This window comes from Lethenteron reissneri, chromosome 25 (assembly GCF_015708825.2).
Source record: "Lethenteron reissneri isolate LAM-NWPU_2019-01 chromosome 25, ASM1570882v1, whole genome shotgun sequence".
Taxonomy (NCBI): Eukaryota; Metazoa; Chordata; class Hyperoartia; order Petromyzontiformes; family Petromyzontidae; genus Lethenteron; species Lethenteron reissneri.
In genome coordinates this window covers 12,119,247-12,139,630 of record NC_083803.1, presented here as the reverse complement: position 1 = coordinate 12,139,630, position 20,384 = coordinate 12,119,247, and the positions used below count along the sequence as shown (strand labels likewise).

The following is a 20,384-nucleotide window of genomic DNA, read 5'->3' as shown; positions in this document are numbered from 1 at the left end:
CCCTCCACATTTACACTGCTGGGCGGACAGGAACTGCAAGTTGGCCAGAAAATGGCACGTTAGGTTTGTGACTTGGGGCTCCCGTGAGCTCAGGCCAAAACATTTCACTTGGTACCATCTGAAGCGGGTCCTAAAAATGTACCATGAACCACCGCAAATGTACCACCCAAGTACTTTAACTTATAGCAAACTACCGATATTTCACCGCAGTCAACCCCCTTCCTACCCCCTCGCGCGTTACGATTACTTTGAGAGATTCATTTTCGGTGAAGTAACTACGGTAATTGGCACGTTTTGTTTAAGTGAAAAACCTTCTTAATTGACTTTCTGGTGGTGATGGGTTAACGACACATTACAATGTAACGCGTTATAGCAAAACACTTCATTTTGGATAGTTTTTCGGTAGTTTTCAGGAAGTCAGAGGTAAACTTGCAGTATTTTGTGATACTTTGCAGTAATTAGGAGCCCTCTGACGTGGCATAACTTTAATGGTTCCACATTTTTATGGCCATAAAGTCAATTGTGCTCTAGCCATATGAAATTAGTGCGGTTATCAAATGAATTACTCTTACAAGCCATGTAAATAATTTGGAACTACAGTACTAAAAACAATGCTATAGTATATTTGGTAGAAATTTCTGCCTTCGCCCATGGACTTTGTCCAGTCTAGACCTTTTTCTCCAAGACCTTTTATGGGTACTTACATTTTTGACCACTTGAAGCAAACTGCATTTGCTAAACACCCCAATCTCGGACCCTCCTAAATGTCTTGAAATTCCTGCATGAATTCAAGGATTATTATCATTTGATGACTTTATTCCTGTATAAAAGGCACGTAATTCAGATGGTTTTTCCTCTGCTTAAAACACAATAGGAAACGTTTTCTCTCCAAAAAGTCCCAAATACAATAGGAAGCAAGTGAAAATTCAAAACAGGTTTACTTATTTCAGGTTACACAGTTACACTTGTTAAGTTTCAATTTTTATTTGAATAGAACAGATAGTATACCATGTATTTTTTTGTAAAGCAGTGGTCTCAATGTATTTAAGAGTTTGACCAAATAAAAATACCAAAACGTTACCCACATTGAACCACAGCAAACCTATAATATATTCCACATCAAGGATGTTTTTCCATAACAGACTGTTTTATATGCAAGAGACAATTTTCAGTCAGAACTTTAGTATATCTTGGTAATCAGCCTCATCCCAATACACTAATCAAGACTTTCCACCATCAACTGCCATAGCGGATGAAATGGCTTCTTAAGCATCGGTACAATGCTCATTTTCATTGACAGCCCTGAGCCAGTGTTGGAAATTGCACATTCCTATGCCAGGGAGCGATAAGATTACCACTGTTGACTTCGTACAAAATGATACTCATTTCAGGAGTCCCAAAAGGATGGTGGGCTGTCAACCGCCGACTGACATTTGAACCTGATAATGGTGAGTTGAGCATTCGTATCACATTCAGTTGGGATTAAATTTTGTATATCATTGAACAACTTGTAGAATGTACTCCAACCCAAAGATGGGAATGAATTATAAGCAGTTAAGATAACCATGACGATGCTTGGTGAGATAGGCTTTTCCCACCTTTGGATACAGAAACATGCCACACTAACACCCCCTGCAACAAAATCAAGTGTAGGTACGCAATCACAGCATGCAAGACAATCACTGAATTTATACTTAAAATAAACCATGGTCACATCGTGTTGTATAAGTGACATAAGACACTCCCAGAAGGAGCAGAGGGAAACGGGATGATTAAGTTTTCTTTCGGCAACGCAGCAACATGTGAACGTAAACCCTAATGACCCTTCATCACAATGCTAAACGTTGCGCGATTGTTTGTAATCTTAAAACAAAAACCGATGTTGAAGTGCATTAACAATGGTTTAAGAGTTTCAATTTTGCCGAGCGATTGATAGATTTTATTTTAAATTATTACTGGTATTATATTTAAAACATTCGTTAAGAAATTGCAGAACCTTCCTCTGAACGTTTTAAGGCTCAATTTTCTCATGAAACATAATTACTGTAAAAATTGTAATAACGTCATGAACGCAATATCCGATACTTCACACATTTTACCCAGGGTCTTAAATAATGTTAGATTTGAATGTAGTTTGAGCAATTTTTATAATCAGGTGAGAGGGTATTGGGAAGTATCTTATTGTATGTTCAAATACAGAAACTAAAACGGACAATACAGGACAAAATCATCTTCACACAATTTGTAAAAAAAATACACGTTTAGAAGTATCTTCATGAAGGAAACAGGCAAATATATATCTGTAATAATGACCGATGGGGTACCATATACGCATCGAGAGCTGAACTATGAGAAGTCACACACGCCCGCCGAGGGGGAATGTTATCATTCGCTGCGACCTATCCACTGTGGATGAGGGTCTCCCCAAGCCGTCACAATCCCTCACAATCCCTCATGGTCAGACGAATACAACAATCCTCACTCCATCCCCACTGCACGTCCACTATACAACCTTTTTTTATTTTAACAGATAAGGGCCAGTGAGCTATCATAGTTCTTTTTTCAGGAGCAAGCCTCGTCACAAATGATAGCTCAATGAAATAGGCTTAACGCGTACAAATTTATAACAGCCAAATACTCAAGCGCATGTTTCTAAATGGAGGGAAAAACCGGAGAAAATCCACGCGACCACGGGGAGAACATGCAAACTCCAAATATACAGGTTGGGATGGAAACCACGACCTCCTGCATACCAGGCGAGGTAGTTAACATCGCCACTTGGGCATGTTATCCGCTTTGTTGCCACCTCTCCATTAGTCTCAACCAATGGATATCATTCCTGTCAGTGACGTGTTATGGTACGTATTATGGTGATAAAACAATCCAGAAATAAAACTAGTTTGGACATATACTCATTGAATTGTTAAAAAAGTGTCCACCAACACATCAAAATGGTCCTAAAATAGTTATTCTCATGTCGGTGTGGTGTGCTTTTTTATTTACATGTAGCTCTTTCACAGCTGTAGAGCCTAACCAAACTCCACCATCAAAAGGCGCTTAGATGATGAGTCAAGGCATTGATAGTGGACGTGCCAGTGTTCAGTGGCTGTGGTCATGGGATGGAGTGGCATTGCCGCCAAAATGTAAGCAGTAGTTTAGCCCACGCATAGTGCATTATAATGCATCTAAACTTAGCTTCGCATTATGAAGCTCTTGCATTGATACAACTTAAAGGTTTATGCTTATTCATGTTAATACGACAAAAATCAGGTATAATTGTGCAACTTTCTTACAAGAAACCACCAATATACAATATATGATTCTGAGCAAAGCACGAGTAATGAAATCACTTCTCACCAGCAACACGCAAATTGATACAATCATTACAAATGGTCTACCATGCTTTCTAGCAAAATGTATAAAATCCTTGGGATTTTGCATTTAAGTATTTTATTTTACTCTTGGTTATTGGAATTTATGTGGCTGTGGCACCACAATCATCACAATCTTCTATTTTTTGAAAGAAGAGAAAAGGTGCCATCATTGATGTGGTAAATGGTGTAAAGACCAAAGTTGGGGAAAGTGTTTTTAATGTTTTGATTTTAGCCAATTATAAATAATCACAATTGTACCTTTGGCATGGAGGAATGGTGTGAAGGGATTTGTTTCCATCCAAAAACACTAAATGCACCCAGTCTCTGTAAAATAACCATTGCGTGATGACATTCGTTAAGGACCTATCTCTCACAAACACTAATATGTACCCTCTTAAGGTTATTTATTTACACATCTAATGAATACGTCCTTATATAAGAGGCCAAAGTGCAAAACAAAGTGCTTCAAGTTGTTATTTGTTATGCCATCAGTAACTAATTTTAAAGTGGCCAACTTTCTTCATTAGCAACCTTTTTTATTTACAGTGGGATTTTAACCCAGGACCTCGGTCACAACTATTTTCAGATTCTCAGATACTGGCACACAGTATTAAACCCTTGAGCCATCTGTCTTTTGGTGAAGTGCATTAGTAAACCATTCAGGCAAAATTAGTGAATAAAAAACTGAACACCACAGTCTCGATCATGAGCAGGACCTACAATCCAACACTTTTTGCAGCTCGAAATTCACTCCCAAATTAAAATCTCTAAGAGCAACAATCACAAAAGCATTGAAATAACAGGAGAGGGCAGCCAAAAAAACACTGGTGTCGTTTTTGTGGAAGCGGACGTAAGTCTCCATGTGCACGGCTGTCCACCGCGAGTTTGAAGCTCCGTTAATGAAATGGGTGAAATGGGTAAGTATAATACTGGTCAAGAAAAAAATTCTGGCCTGGACTTTTTCAGCTGTTTTAGACTAATTGCAGGGTGCCGATTCCAAATCTGACCTCAGATTTGCTCTATCACATCTCATTTTTATGTTATTGACATACCCCATTTTCATTGATTTTACCCGAAATTAACTCATCACTTATGATTGCAAGTTGCTGCGAGTCAATGACTGCTTTAGCGTTAAAATATGGTGCTGTATTTTTAGGATAGTGTGTTTATAATTTAATTTTATGTAGATATCCACATTTATTAAATATTTTTCTTCTGCAGTTTTTATTGAAAATTCTATATTTTATATCTCAAAAACCTGATGTGATAGACAAAAACTGATGCCAGATTTGGAATCAGCACCCCAAACTTACCTTAAAACTGTTGGAATACCTTATGCCAGAAAAAGTGTGTTGACCAGTGTAATACACTATACGCTGCCATAGCACCCTCTTGTGTTGTCACCGAGGCATGGCTTCCCCGTGGATTAAGACTAGCGCAGCATACTGTATAGTTCCTTACGTAATGCCGCGTGAGAATAGGGTTTCCACTTGTTTCTGGCAAGAAAACAGCTTTCTTTCGAGCCTTTTGACGTCCTCTGGTCTAACACCGTTTGAAGAAAAAAAGCTATCTTCGGTGTGGACCAATCAGTTTCAAAAACAATGCATATATTATCAGAGTAGGTTTTTTTTTGCATTCTGACAAGTATTGTGGTTAATGCAGACATGATTCCTTGTAAAATGTTTCAGTTTGGTGTTTTAACATCTCAACACCTGTTTTGTTGCCAGAAAAAGGGGAAAACCTATTCTCGAATTTTGGTACTGCCAAAGGAGGTCCCATGATGTAATGCCGCGTGTTCACAACACAACACTTTTCGCCATAAACGCGGTTCTTCCATTTGTAAACGCTTTTCGCACAATATGGAACGCGCCCGTCAACGCGGTTTCTGAGCGGGAACGCATCTACCACATTAGGCCTTGCTGTACTACAATTCTGTAGGTATAGACAGGAGAGCATCTGAATGGACATCAGGGGCAACCATGCTCTCTGGACTCATTAACATGCTTGAAATGCACATTATGTATGACTGCATTACACAGCTGCACACAGCCATTCCAGCAGCCTTACCACGAACCCAATGGGAATTCTGAGACTCACCCAGCCAGTCTTTCAGGAATCTAGGAACCCAATTAATAGGGTTGCTGCGATATGACATAATGATTAACGACAAAACACCAAATTTCACGAGATGGCAATTATTACATTATCAGTTTCCCATTACCTTCTACAGTATTTGTAGTTTACGTTATTGTATGTTTTGCTAAATTTCAGTCTGAGTAAAGATTACTTTAAAAGTTCTTCAAACTGCAGTTCACTTAACATAAGCCATTCACAAATAGTCTAATCCTGTAATTCAATTTTACAAATACTGTCAGTTATATAAGAAATCAGCATTACTACTAAAATAATGTCAATTGCCATGCCATCAGTAACATCGCAAAGCTTTATGCATGCACACATTTTATAAGATATTTATTTACAACTTGAATGATCAAGTTTGTTTCATATTTTAAATCAGGAAATGTAATATTTAATATTAGCAGTAAACACGACATAACGATATAGTACATAATTCGATACGTTATATGGTAATATCGCAGCAAGCCTATTAACGAAGTGAGAGCTCTGATTGCATATTTCCCATGAAGCAGCACTGCATTATGGGGCCATGCAGTGTTAAATTATTTGCATCCCAGTGCAGAGAGGAAATATCAATCTTTTAGCATTTACGTAAAAACCTATTTGCTCTACGTGTCACAGCTGCTACTTCTGTAAATATTATCATAGCGTTAACCAAATATCCAAAACATTTACTCAAAATGTTTCTTACATTTTTGCGTACATATAGATGGGTGGGAAAGTGTGACATCACACCACCGTTGCCGCAGTCCAATTCCAACCCTCACCCATCCCGCTGGCCACCAATGGACTGGTCAGTGGAGGACAACAGCACCAATTGGCAACAAGCCACAGCATCATCCAGGTGCAATCCTAATACAGGTGAATACCACCAACCACGTGCAACATTCGAGAGCTGCAGTGAAATGTACGGGGAAACGAACCTTCACATCAGTGCTAAAAACAACTGTGTACCCACGATGTCACCACCGTTATTGCCCATTCTGTAATTGTAAACCATTGCCAACCTCTCGTACCCGAGGAGGAGGGGTGTAAAATCAATTGCCGATTAAATATCTCTGCCCTTCCCCAGCCTCAAGTGCTTTTCCTCCGGTGGAAGCAGAAGCACTTGAGGCTGGCTTTAAAAGGCTCACACCTTCCTGTAGTCGGAAGCCAGAATATGAGAAGTGAAAATGTCATCCTCTATTCACGGAAGCTGATTACAACTGCGAGATTGGTTTCGATCAATATTGTCTTGACATGAATAGCATCCACCTGTGTTTTGAGTTGCACCTTCCTTTAAAAGAGACGTGTACATTTTACAGAATCGTTAATCACATCCTTGTTCATTAGGTCACACTATGCACACAAAAGCAATGCTAGACAGTTTTCCACATTTTGCAGTCACCGACCTTGGCTGGGATACATTTGGTCAGTAGCAGTGAAAATCCACGATTTCACTGCCATGCCCACATCATTGTACATTGCACAAGCGTTTACTACCTGTCACATCCAATACTTGAAACATTTCAATTTTTTTTCTTCTTTTACAATGTTAGTTTAGATTTTGCTGTAAAAAAATCAAATCAAAGTAGCACAAAGCAACTTCCCTCCCTCTGTGGATGTACAGATGTCCTATTCCCAGACTGTGTACTCCCACCAAGAGAATCATGCCAGTGTATCCTCCCTCAGAGGCTGAGGAACCTCCTGCAGAGGCAGAAACAAAACAAAAGCACAGTTGTTACACAGGTAGTGTGTACATGACAGGAGCCGAGCACGCTGTTAACATGCCATCAGGAAAGCAGCATTGAATTCCCACAGTGGCACTCATTTTATCAACACAAGAAGGCATATGTGGTAATATGATATGATGAGAATCTTTACATTTATATCTCCAATTGTGAGACGAGTGGGTTTGCAACATTTGCACGCAGCATTTTGAAATATAGTGTTGTTATTTCCATGGTTAATTCAACTTAATGTATGCTTATTGGAATAAAATGCTCATGACAAAAAGAAAGCAATCATACTTTTTGGTTTTTCGGTAAAGTCACGTAGGTAAAAAACAAAATAAATTAAAATGAAAAGAACATTCATATCCATATTCCCAGCCTTTCACTCCCAGATTTACACACTACCATCACTAAGAAATTTGACTCCAAGCCCTGCTTACTCCCATCGCTTGGAAATTTGCCGCGCGTCGTTTCGAGCGTGCAAGCTTAGCTCCCTAGCAGCTCTAATTTACTCCCCTGCAGCATAACAAATTGTGTCATCAATCGGCTTAATGTAGCTTTCTTATCAACCAGTCCAACTTCCGCCCCCTGCTTTCACATGCGCACCTCCCAGCCCACACCCCGCCCCCACACTCACCCTGCCCCCCCCCGCCCGCAGCTATATAATCCCTCGTCACAGCCATCTCTTAGGCATACTTAAATGGTTGTTCTTTCGCTGTGTCTGTCCCCACCTGAAGACGGACATGATTTAATTTAGTCGTTTTCATTATAATTTATTTTGTCTTTTACCTACGTGACTTTACCGAAAAAAACAAAAAGTATGGATCCTTGCAGTCACGAAAACTTCAAATCTAGAAGCAATCAGATTATGCAAAATTTCGATTTAAAGCTTTCATGACTGCAGGGATTCATCTTCTTGGTTCTTTCGGTAAAGTCACGTAGAATGGAAATAATAAAATAATAAAAACAAAACATTATAAAATAATTCTCACGAAAACAGATTATGCTACTCTGAAAATACAAATGTTATTTGTTTACTTCTAACTAAGAGTAATCAGTAGTCAAGAGACTACTTTGCAAATATAATCATTCTAGCACTATATGTATGTTGAACTTCCATATGTAGGCAACCGTCTTAATTGGAGGTGCTGCAATTGCCACTGAAAGGCAATTACAGTAACACACCTTGTCCATGTACATATGATCACTAATACACTCCTCATCTCTGTTGATAGCCCAGAGCCAGTTGCAAAAATTCGACATTGTAATGGAAAGGGCCAGTCTCTCCTTAGGAATACCACCGATGACTTCCCACAAAATTATATGTAGGGTATTTTATCAACCCCAGGGAAATGGAGGGCTGGGTCAACCCCCCGACAACCTGAATTTGACCTCGCAACCTTCCGATTTGAGTTGACCGCTCTACCACTTTGCGACACGGACACATTTACCGTCTGAAAGGAAGCCATTTCCCCCATTTCCCCCATTTCAGAGGTGACTATGACACAAGTGAAGGAGTGGTAATTCTCACCTGATAATGAGTGGCAGTCCTGGATCTGAATACACGTACTTGTGGCGGTAGCCTAGGTTGGCTGCAAATGGGACGAACTCCACATTCACTTTCGCTGATGCTGCTATGTCGTAGAGCTGCAAGCAGTTAAGTGGACCCACACACACATAGACAGATTTTCCATTTAGCATTTTGTAAATGCAGGGGGCATATGCTGTTAGCACACCTGCATAACAGAATCGCAACAGACATTTATTTATTGAGTGATAATGGTCACTATGTACCCATCGTAAGACTGTGGGAACCTAGTGAAGGCCCAAGACAACTGAAGACATTGCTATCAAATGTGTGCATATCTAGAACTCCATAGTTTTCGCAGTTTACGAACCATTGCTACTGTACCACGTATACGTAATCACGTTCCCGAGTAAAATATTGGCCAAATATCACAAGCACACGATCTGAAAAAGTATCTTCAGACGCAGCGGCTCCCAAGTGAAAAAAGTCAGTGGTGGGTGAGGGTTGGTTTCTCCACAGCATGAGCACTTGTGGACTCGCTGCATCGTGGTCCATCGTTCTACTGCCCCAGAAGGATGCCAAATTGAATCAACCTCAGCTGAGATTCGAACTCGTAAGTTGATATTGAGTGGAGCACTTCGCGAGAGCCACCTGACCATTGTGATGTTAAAACCCTTGTTTACATCTCTAAGAGTATACCACAGTATACCAATTCAGTAATAACTACACCCGTGTGACTACAATTACCCAAAACGTTTACGGAATCTTAATGGGATTTCACTTGGGTTAAATGATCATAGACTAAATTTAATCAACGTTAAATAAAATAACTTCATCACGCAAAACGATACATTCTGTAAAATATATATAGTTTTTTACAACACCAGCAACTTCCACAGATTTCTATTCTTCCGTTTACCTTTTTTCCAAGATGGAAGGGCACAATGTGGTCGTCTTCAGCATGCAGGATCAAGAGGGGACAAGTGATGTGCTGCACACTGATCCACACAAGTACAGGTACACACACGGACATAAATGTACACACACACACACATATGGCCTTCCCCATGTTTCTTTACAAACTGTCGGGCAACTGCTGGAATGGCAAATAAAAGGGATAGCGGTAAAAGTGTCATTAATGCCATACGAAAGAATGCCCAGCTGTCCTTACGCGCGGTGCCAAGTGCAACAGGTATTCATTTTAGGCTGAGCTGATCTAGAGGCGACTCAGGTCAGGTTGTGATAAACAATCGTCATTGGTGTTGTGCATGGCCAGCAAAGCAAAGGCAGGTCACTGGGATCGAAGTGCTGTGGACTAACTACGATGCCACCATTCTCATACATTAATAAACACACGCACAGTTAAGTTCAGAGGCACATGCAAAAGCAGTCACTCATTCAACCCAGAAGTCTCAAATGCAGATGCGCACATCTCATATTTGCCAATTATGTGTAATCACTTGTGAATTTAAGCTTTGATCATCTGCAAGTCCGCTAGCCATTTAAAATATGGCAATGTTTGATTGGGATAACTGCAATATAATGTAGACACAATTGTGTTCTAAGAAATCAAGGTGTGCGGCATAAACTTCAACCATAGTTTGTATTGAACTTTTGTTATATGACAGAACAAGACTATACGTGTTTCATATAAACAGTGGTTCAATAGCAAGTCAAGCGTAAACGCATCTTCTTGCTTAAACTAACATTTGAAAGGTATTAATTTATTCTGGTATCCTATTTGCATTATGGATGCTTACATTTGCATAGGATCACAACTGCAGACATTTCACAGCGCAGTACTGAGTTTATTGACACGGAGGGATAATGCGTTGAGTTAAATCCCCGGACCAGCTTTTGAACTCGCAACCTTGTTCGGTCGAGCCCAATGCTCAAACCGCATCAGCACTTGGCCAGACATTGATGTTGGCACATCATTTATCCATACCGTCATCAGAATGTCAAGACTCGTTTTTTTCAAGATGCTCTTATTCCTTAAAATCTGAATATGGCAAAAATAAAAACCCCCTTACTTCTCGTCACTTGCGAACCTGACGCCGCTGTCCGTGATCGAGTCCAAGAAGAACCAATCAAAGGCGGGAAATATTTTGTATATCTGCACACGCACGCGCACACAAACAATAAGATACAACAACACGACACTTGTTTTAGAACATGCCATCATGTAACACTAGGTTTGATACTATCCCAGATATCTGCCCTGACAATAATCCTACACCACCGACCCTGACACTAGCCCCTTCCTCAACAATGGTGCCTCATATTCAATACATCTTGCTTGTCATGTGCTGCTGCTTGACAATTACCCCCATTGGTGCCACGAGTTCAATACTTGATTCCCAATAGGAATTATTTGGAGACAAAAAAAAGTCACTCTCCCACCGCTATTCATGTTGAATTTGTGTTGTAATGCTCTACTAGATTGCAATGGTGTACCATTTCTAAATATCTGTATTGTGTTGTGTAAACTCTTTATAGGACGTACACATATTGCAATCTCCTTAAACATTATACTCCATACTTTCTCATCAAGACCAGGATTTTTCTATGTCCATCTGAACTATTTTCCAAAGTATTTTTCATTACCTTTGGATTTCTGTGCAACATTAAGCACACATAAGGATGAAATGTAGACGAGGGTACACGTGAAGGATGTGCCGTCTAGGGCCATGATGAAAAGCGTGTCGTCGATGCTTCCTACCTGGGCGAGAGGGTGACTATCGGCCTCCTCCCGGATATTGGTGAACGGAGCTTCCAAGATGACAGCACCCGGGGGTGCCCCTATGCACGACAGAGAGCAGCACCAAGTGAGACAGGGGCAGCTCACCACTCGCAACATTCACGAGCAAATCCAAGTTACAGTCCAATTCGATCGACACTCTGTTATCCATACGCTAAACCATTACATCTGAAATAAGGTTCCATTGTCCGAAATATCTTGCAGGTGAGAATGATTAACCAGAAGTGGTTATGGCAAGTGCTAAATTCATCTATTTCAAATTTCCCACGTGAACATGATGAAGATGCCAACAATCATGCCGTTCCTCTTGCTGCTGCCACTGCTAAATGGTGATGTCATTATTATCATCATGATGTTGCTGTCGATGCTGTAAAAACACTGGTGCTGGTAATATTGGCAATTACAAAATTATGGTGTTAATTCGTTAAAGACTAACAGTTAAGGAATTTTAAGTGAATTTTCAATACCTTGCTCGCATAGTTTCCGACCCACATTTGTAGCAACTCTGAAAAAAAATAAAAAAACACATTAACTCAAACATACATACATACAGAACACAAAGACATAAAATGAACAATCTCCCAAGTAATCGTATAAACTGCTAGATAAAAAACTCATTTCTCTAGAACTAGTTTTTGTGTTTAGTTTGTTGTCCTTCCTTCACACCCCTGATTGACATGGTTGGCTACATACGGTGCAAAATAAGTTCAACATACATAGGTACATACTGCTGGGGCAACTGCTGTTATAGCAGGCGGAGTAAAACCTGTCGAGCCAGACTCGAGGAAGCCAGAGTTCGTTGTTAACCATTCCACACACACACACATACACACGCGTGCAAGCACGGTCAATCACAGCGAGCTCACCCAGTGCCGAGCGAGTGTCCCCAGATGTACACGGGCCCTGCCGCCCGCTGCTGTGCCCACTTGTACACAAAGATGGCGTCTGCCGTGATGCCCTCCTCCGTGGGCGTGCCCGTGGAGTCACCCCAACCTGGCAGGTAGGGACGACGACATTACATCAGGTGGTGGTGCACCTGCCAGATCCCCTTGGTTCAAACGTGTTCCTTCAACTACGGTTAAGTCAAGTCGAGGTGTCTCCTTGCCCAATCAAGCAATTTGGTAGCATCAGCTCTGGCAGCCCCGAGTCAGATGGTGGAATTTACACACGCCCATAGTAGGGGTTGGTCTCTCTGTAGGATGACCAGTGCTAATTTGCTTTAAATCCTGCCTTAAAATATCATCGGATGATAAAATCTGTTTATTCCATACCAAATATTTTTTTTTAACCACCAATCAAATAATAAAGCATTTGCACACCGACAATTGGGAACGATACCAATATCAAGTTAATTTATCTGACTGGAGCCTGAAGCTTTTCAATGAATCCTTAGTCACGCAATTGAGCATCATGCAAAGCAGGTTAGTCTTGTACAGATATCACATTACTTACCCCGATAGTCCAGTGTCACCACGTGAAAGCCACTGGCACTCAGCACCTACACACCCAAGAAGGCACGCACATAAATGTAAAATCATCCATTTGAAGTGGCCAAGTCACAACTGCAGCAACAAAATGCACCAACAAACAATATGAAACAAATAATTTAGTAACACCGCGTTGACTAGAGGCGTGGACATGTGATCTCTGAGTACTGGCCTTAGTAACCTGGGGAGGGGGGGACATGGGGACCAGAGGTGTTGATTGGGGACCGCCATACCAACAATTTGAAAGCCACTGGCTTCGATTTTTCCAAGCCAACATTGAAGCCGAGCTCTTTATGCATGAGTCCATGGCCACTAAAAGGGTTCATTGTCCTCTAGATATCTATGTACAGTACTGTAAACACATACCTTATACAGCTCCACTCTGTGATGCCCTCCTCTGAAAATGTAACACAAGATACACCACATTAGGGCTGACATTTGAAACGCATACCTGGCTTTCAGAAGATACAAATCTCTATATATGTTTGCGAAATACACGTGAGTGTTTGCGAGGTGCACTTCTCCTCGTTATGGCCCAGCTGATGGTGGAAAAGTAGATATTTTCGGCACTTATTGTTTATAACTTTCACCACCACCATTGTCTCTCCACAGCAGAACATTCTTATAACACACTGCCAGATAGATTTCCCAAACCGAACCATTCTTTAACTTCATGCTAAATGCATATTAATAATACGTGAAACACGTAAAAAACACGCACACAAAACTCAGGGGATGGATCCTACTTAAATTCAATGTGTTAACTAGGTGAAGAGCATTGCACTCCTAATTTTCCAAGAGCAGCAACGCCACAATATCGCATTATCGTTCAAATACATGCACTATACTTCCATGAGTTAGTTAAAAGAAATACTAAAAGCACTCTCAAATAGACATTGAAGACTGCTATTGATTCAAATCTTGACACAAATGGATTTGGCAGAGCAGGGCAGAGCAGCGCAAATGTCTCCGATGTTGTCTGCCAACCGAGTTGCCCTTCTTAGCTCGATGGGCTTTACTTGGGTAAATAAAACTTCCAATTCCGATTCTGGCATTGCGTCTCACTCTCTCGCCTCACCTGGTCCCAGCGTTTCCATGGAAGTAGACAAACACCGGTGCTCCATTGCCTAGCGCCGCATCGTACCACTGCTGGTCCTTGCCCTCAGCCTCCTTCCACTGGCTGGCAGGGACGGTGTGCCTGATGGGTCAAACAGACAAAAGTTGTACTTTCCTTGTATTCAAGATAAAATAAGACTTACGTCCCCAGGATCTGTCCTGTAATGTGTTGCCAGAGAGCCATCGCTGGCCTAAGCGTACCAAGCTGTGCCACAGACGCCATGTTGATGCCATCCTTCATTATGCTCTGCTGCCCTTAAGAGTCTGGTATCCTCTTCCCCCAGCAATCTGTGGTGTCAGCTGCGTCCCCTTGATCAAATCCAGGTTCAAGGTCTTCCTCTGTGCCATGGCCTATTTCTGTCTATAAAATAACAATACCCACTGCTTCTGTAGAGTGTCTGGAGGTGAGGTTACATTTTGACACTCAATAAAATTCAGATTGTAATTGTTATGAGGGCTGTTTTCATGGAAAAGTGAAAATGTGTGCATGTGCACATATGAGCATTATGTGTACAAGTACGGATGCATCATCGCATATGCAGGTGTTTATTCAATTGCCTGTTGTTGTGGGCCTTGAGGCCAACACTCACCAAACTCCCAGGCGCACACCTGGCTCCAGGGTCAAGTACTGGTTGGTTGTGTGGTTGAGACCCAGGCTCAGTGGGTCATGCAGCTCAATGAAGAATGGTACACGTACTGTCCCGCACACACAATGACAAAAGACAAAGGTATGGGCAAGTGCTGTTGGGGAGAATCGATGAGCAGTGATGCAGTACGCGAGTTGGGTTGTGGAGCACACAACTATGCCCATTGTGGAGATCTGCCTTTGAAAGAACAGGGAAAGTTTTAACATCAAATACAACTAGTGGGAAACCAAGTCAACTCCATAGCACCATGTGCCATTAATCCATGTATGTATGTATGATGAACGTCTATCGCACCATATGTAGCCAACAGTCCTAATCGGAGGTGTGGGGGAAGGACAATAAACTAAACACAAAAAGCAATTTTTAAGAAATTAGTTTTCAATGTCGATATAGAAGTGCATAGCTCCGGTGGCTTCCTAATAGTTGTGAGTGGTGATGTCAAGGTACTGACTGAAGTTGAGGAAGACGATCTTGGCTTGGATGGTGGGGCACACCTTGACCAGAATGGGCACAGCCACATAGACGACGAGCACAACTGCCAGCACCCACTTCACCCAGCGCCACCTGCATGGGGAAAATGAAACACAAGGGTACCAACTTTTTAATTCCTTTACTGTAACCGACTGTAATGTTAATAATGATAATAACTTACAGAGCTTTGTCAGTTCCCTGCTGGATGAAGGCCTACAGTATTAATAATATAACCCAAAAACTCTCCAATCGAATCGCTCATCCCAGTTTGGTGACGGTGAGTCCATAGAGCAAAGTCCACGTTTCTACGGTTGCGAGCCAATCATTTTGTAAGACAAATTCTAATTCATTCTCATTTTATCAAAACCAGAGGGATGGTGATGGGCTGATTTGACTTAAAACTGGACTTTAAAGAATTACCACACTAATTGCGAGTCCTGCAAATCATAATTTGGGAGAGAGTACCTGTATTTTGGGAGCATCATCAGCCGAGGAAATCCCTCCACACTTTAAAAACTACCGGCTTAAGAGGCAAAGGAGCTTCTGTAACCAAATGTTACACAAAACACTACAGACAGCGGACTCGCACCAATGCATGCATTATCTTGCGTGAAAATTGTTTGGACAACTGCAGCCGTAACACAGTGGGTGCAGCGTATAATTTCTGTTGCTAGGATAGAAGGCACTTTCCATCTAAGCTGCGGTCAGATAGATAATCTTCCTGATGACCATCACACAACGAGGCTAATCTGTGAGGGCATGGGATACAGTCATGGTTCATTGAATTTGCGGATAAGCAATGCCCTGTTTATATGTAGCATGATGTTCCAATGTTATGAACAAAGTGTCTTTATTCTCAAATGGGCAATTGAGGTGCACTCGTTCCCCTTGATTGGTACCCCAAAGCAATCGGTATGTGTATAATTCAGTACTTCTGAAGCGAGGCCTTCCCTTGCACTGGACAGCCACTTCTCACAAATGGTTCTTACTTCTATTGACCCCAGAGGGATTCCCAAACCAGCATACGAACTAACATTGTCCAGCAACCTTAAGAAATTACTTTAATCAGTATTAATGTGAATGTATATTTATTAGCAGAGTCACAATGTGACCACATACCCAAGAATTCAAGTAAAGTCAACATATAAACAAATCTAATGATCTCATTGTACTTCACATTGTGTCTATACTGGTATAAAATACCATACATGCCCTCTGCGTGGAGAAAAACAAGTTAAATGACCACTGAATGATGCCTATGTCTGTTGGCCATCCTAAGCCACTGGTATACATTTTATATTTACAAGGCAGGAGAGACCAGTCTCGGTATGCTTTTCAGTGGTGATTTTAAAGAATTAGTATATCGCAATTACTACTGATCAGGTGAACTCAACATAATAAACATGGATAATAAGAAACATACGTAAATATATGTAACCAAAAGCCAGCTTATTTCACAATGATCTTCAGTTCCTCTTTACAAAACATTTCTCATAAACGTTGTAGAAAACAGAACAGCCTATTTAAAAAACTTAAATGTAACAAAACAATAAAAAACCAGGAGTCGTCAACTGGCAGTCGTGCACAAGGACAAAGAAAAAAAGCTTCCTTTATCAGTAACACTAGCTGATAACAACAACAATATTAACAGGATGACATTTAGTGACTTGAGAAAACGTACAAATGTAAGTTCATAGAGGGACAATTGAATTGAAATATGAACAGCTCACCAGGAGCGGACTGTTAATTGCAAAAAAACTCTCAAAAGTCAACAATGTTTGCATACAATCATTAATAAAAAAAAATGAAATTAAGAAATGCAAAGGGAAAAAAACTGTACTGAGAAAGCCAAAGCAGCGTTTGTTCTGTTATGAAAACTCGTTTCCTTTTGAAAACTCATTTCTTTAGAACTGCTTTTTATATTTAGTTTGTTGGCCTTCCCCCGCACATTTGATTAGCATGGTTGGTTACGCACAGTGCGAAAAAAGTTCAACATGTATTACATGAGCCACTTTCCTGGCTGATTTGTGTCGATTGCAGATCATTATATGTGACTGCTGAAGTCAACCGGTTCTTCTGCAATTTTACGAAAAAAAACAATGGGGTGAGTAAAAAAGAAAGAGGAATTGGGTCTGTCGAATATACAATAGTTAATACGTTTAATAAGTCAAGATGAGACCTTCGTTAACTCAATCTAATCAACCCTTTGTGGTTGATCAAATTCGTGGGAACCCAACACTTTTCATTCTGGAGAGAAACTGACCCAGCCTTTTGAAAGTACAAGGATACACTTTGACTTCAAATGTATGATAAGCAGTGATCGAAACGGGCCAGTATACGACGGTGCGCCATACCATCATTTCTCACAACATCAAACGTACATTCCGGTACTTTTAAGCAAGGTTTCTATGATCTTCTGCAGAGGCGAAACGGCAGTGAACATAGGTTGGAAGGCGAATAGGTGTCATAAAGGCACTTAAAAAAAATCCCATTTTTACGACTGATGAGAAGTCAATAATTACGGTACAATACGAAACGAACATGATTCATACGCTGAAAATACCATTGTATGCGTGTGAATGGGACTGGCTTTTCTACGTGACAACCACTGCTGACCGTCCCACACATTATGAAATGCGGACTTGATCCCGAACTACGACTTGAATTTACAGATTTAGCATTATTAGTAGGGCACTCTCACCACAGTGCAACCTGTCCAGATGTGTGTTTTAAATAAAGCTATACTAGCTTAATACGGTGGCTTTCGCGACCAATATTATTCATAATAAAACGTTTTTGGGTTGGTCGTAACCCTCCACTACCTGACACAGCCACAACATTTACAAGGTGTAGATTTACTCTCCAACACACCGGTGGGCTGAAGTAGTAACTAAAATGCGCGTTGTTTACGTGACAAACCTTACTGGCTGTGTCGGGTGGCGGAGGGTTACGACACAATTACACTTACGCGATTTAACCCAAAAACTTTTATTATGAAAGCTCTACGTGCATACAGTGAATCAACACTGAATGATGTTGGTTTCAGTTTGCTGGAACTACAAGAACCTTAGCACTCATTCGTGCCGGCATTGTTAAGACTTTAATGCCCTATTCACAGTGCCCAACGCGGGCTTGCAGGGGGCATTAGCCAACGGAATGACGCCGAAACATTCACTCCCAGAAAGGCCGTGTGACCGATGGGATTCTTGTTGTTGTATGCGGAGGGACAGGGGACAGGGACAAGCACAAGGAGGCATACTGTTCGCTTATTTACCGGGTAAGAAAAGGTGACAAAAAGATCTTACCGTGTACACTACCTCACCCCGAGAAACCAGACGCACGCTGGGGTGGTAGATTGGTTATGGGAGGTAACGAGTTGAGCAATATATTGATCAATGATAATGACGAAAACATGTCAACCCCACAACCGCTCCCAGCAATTCCAGGAATAGTCAATCAATGACTCAAGGGCCAGTTTTAACTCAAGAATCCAATTAAATTTCGTTCGCACCGTCTCATTTGTACACCATTGTCCGTTTCTTTGTGTACTGTGCGCATGTCATATTGTACGAATTGTCCTTGTTTATATTGTATTGTCTTACTCTCTGGTATTGTTTGTACCGTACAGTTCGTCTAATTTGTATTGTGTTCAGTGTTCCTTTTCATTTGCCTTTCTCGTTTGTATTGTCCGTCGCTGTTGTATCGTCTCATTTGTAATGTCCTGCTGATTTAAAACGTCTGTCACATATACAACGTCTGTCTCGTTTGTATTGTCTCGATTCTAATACGGTACCTGTGTCCGTTGTTCTGTTTCGACTTTATTAGCCTAAATAAGCATGTAAATTACATACAATTTGCATAAATCATACGCAATTTAATGCCAGAATTGTGAGAAAAGTATCAATATTAACCGATTAATCTATGCATCGTTATTTGCCACGTGCATATTTTCCACGCACAATAGTTGATGATTGATCGGTATGATCAATATATACAGTGAGTAGAGCATTAATGTTTAATGACACTGTAGGAGGGTGAATGGGTAATCATGTATAACACAATTCCATTATGTTCCTCGTGATATGAGTAATGTCAATTATAGGCAATAATTTTGACGAGTGCCGTCATGATTATTATATTGGATTTTGTTCGTGACGATGTCGGCGATTCGTGCTCACATCGCAACTCTTTTGCTCTGCGGCTTTGACGATTCTGATGATTACCATGATCATAAAGCACGGTAATGAGTATGATATTTACGTCAACAACAATTATGTTATTGAGGATGAGGTTATACAGTATTATGTTGATTACGTTAACTATCATAGTATTTATGTGATCATCTGTTTGATGTTATTGCTGTTGTTATTAATTTTGACGACGGTGATAACGATAAATGCTGATGATCAATTCGGTCATGATGGCGCTTTTGATAATAACGGTGGTGATGATGTTGACGTTATTGATGATGCGCAGGATGGTGACATTGGTGATGATATTGATGATGACATTGATGATGACATTGATGATATTGATGATGACATTGATGATGATATTGATGGGGACATTGGTGATGATATTGAGGACATTGGTGATGATATTGATGATGACATTGGTGATGGCAGTGATGATGATGACGCTGCGGGCAATGACGACGACGACGATGATGATGTGGGTGATGACGCTGGTGACAATGTCGATGATGACGGTGACGATGTTGAAGGGATGTTGATGCCGACGATGTCGGCCCTCACCTCCCGCCCTTCTCGCCCGGGCCCTGCACTCCCCGCGCCTCGTCCGCGTCTGCCGCTCCACCGCCTCTCCCAACGCCCCTCCGCCGCAGACCCCGCGTGTCCATGATGCCCGGAGTCTCGATAAATTAATTAACAGAATACAACGACGATACGTGTAAAGTAAAAAATAAAATAACAGGAAAATCGCGAGATTTATTAAAATAAATAAGATTATTTCCTGCTGACCGCGACCGCTTCTCCGTCAGACGGCCGCTCCGATCAGCTGTAAACACGGAAGTCGGAGCCGCCTCTTTAACGTCTCCCCAGCGACGGATGCGCGAGCGGCTTACCGTTGATTGGCTGACTGGGGAAAAGGGGGAGGAGCGGGCACGTGCTACCGGGGCCGTGATTGGTCA

The 20,384-nt window shown here is 41.2% G+C and overlaps 1 protein-coding gene across 1 annotated transcript; it reads right to left on the bottom strand.

Annotated features, from left to right (window-relative positions):
- Positions 1 to 919: 919 nt before the first annotated feature.
- Positions 920 to 20,255, bottom strand: ABHD12 (abhydrolase domain containing 12, lysophospholipase). The gene is made up of 13 exons (XM_061559352.1): positions 19,990 to 20,255; positions 15,216 to 15,328; positions 14,708 to 14,813; positions 14,080 to 14,199; positions 13,368 to 13,398; positions 12,967 to 13,012; positions 12,381 to 12,507; positions 11,982 to 12,019; positions 11,476 to 11,555; positions 10,787 to 10,869; positions 9,673 to 9,751; positions 8,757 to 8,872; positions 920 to 7,199 (listed from the first exon to the last, which is right to left on the bottom strand). Exons 1-13 carry the CDS (start codon positions 20,091 to 20,093, stop codon positions 7,181 to 7,183), a joined length of 1,062 nt encoding a protein of 353 aa, XP_061415336.1. The 5' UTR covers positions 20,094 to 20,255; the 3' UTR covers positions 920 to 7,180.
- Positions 20,256 to 20,384: the final 129 nt, after the last annotated feature.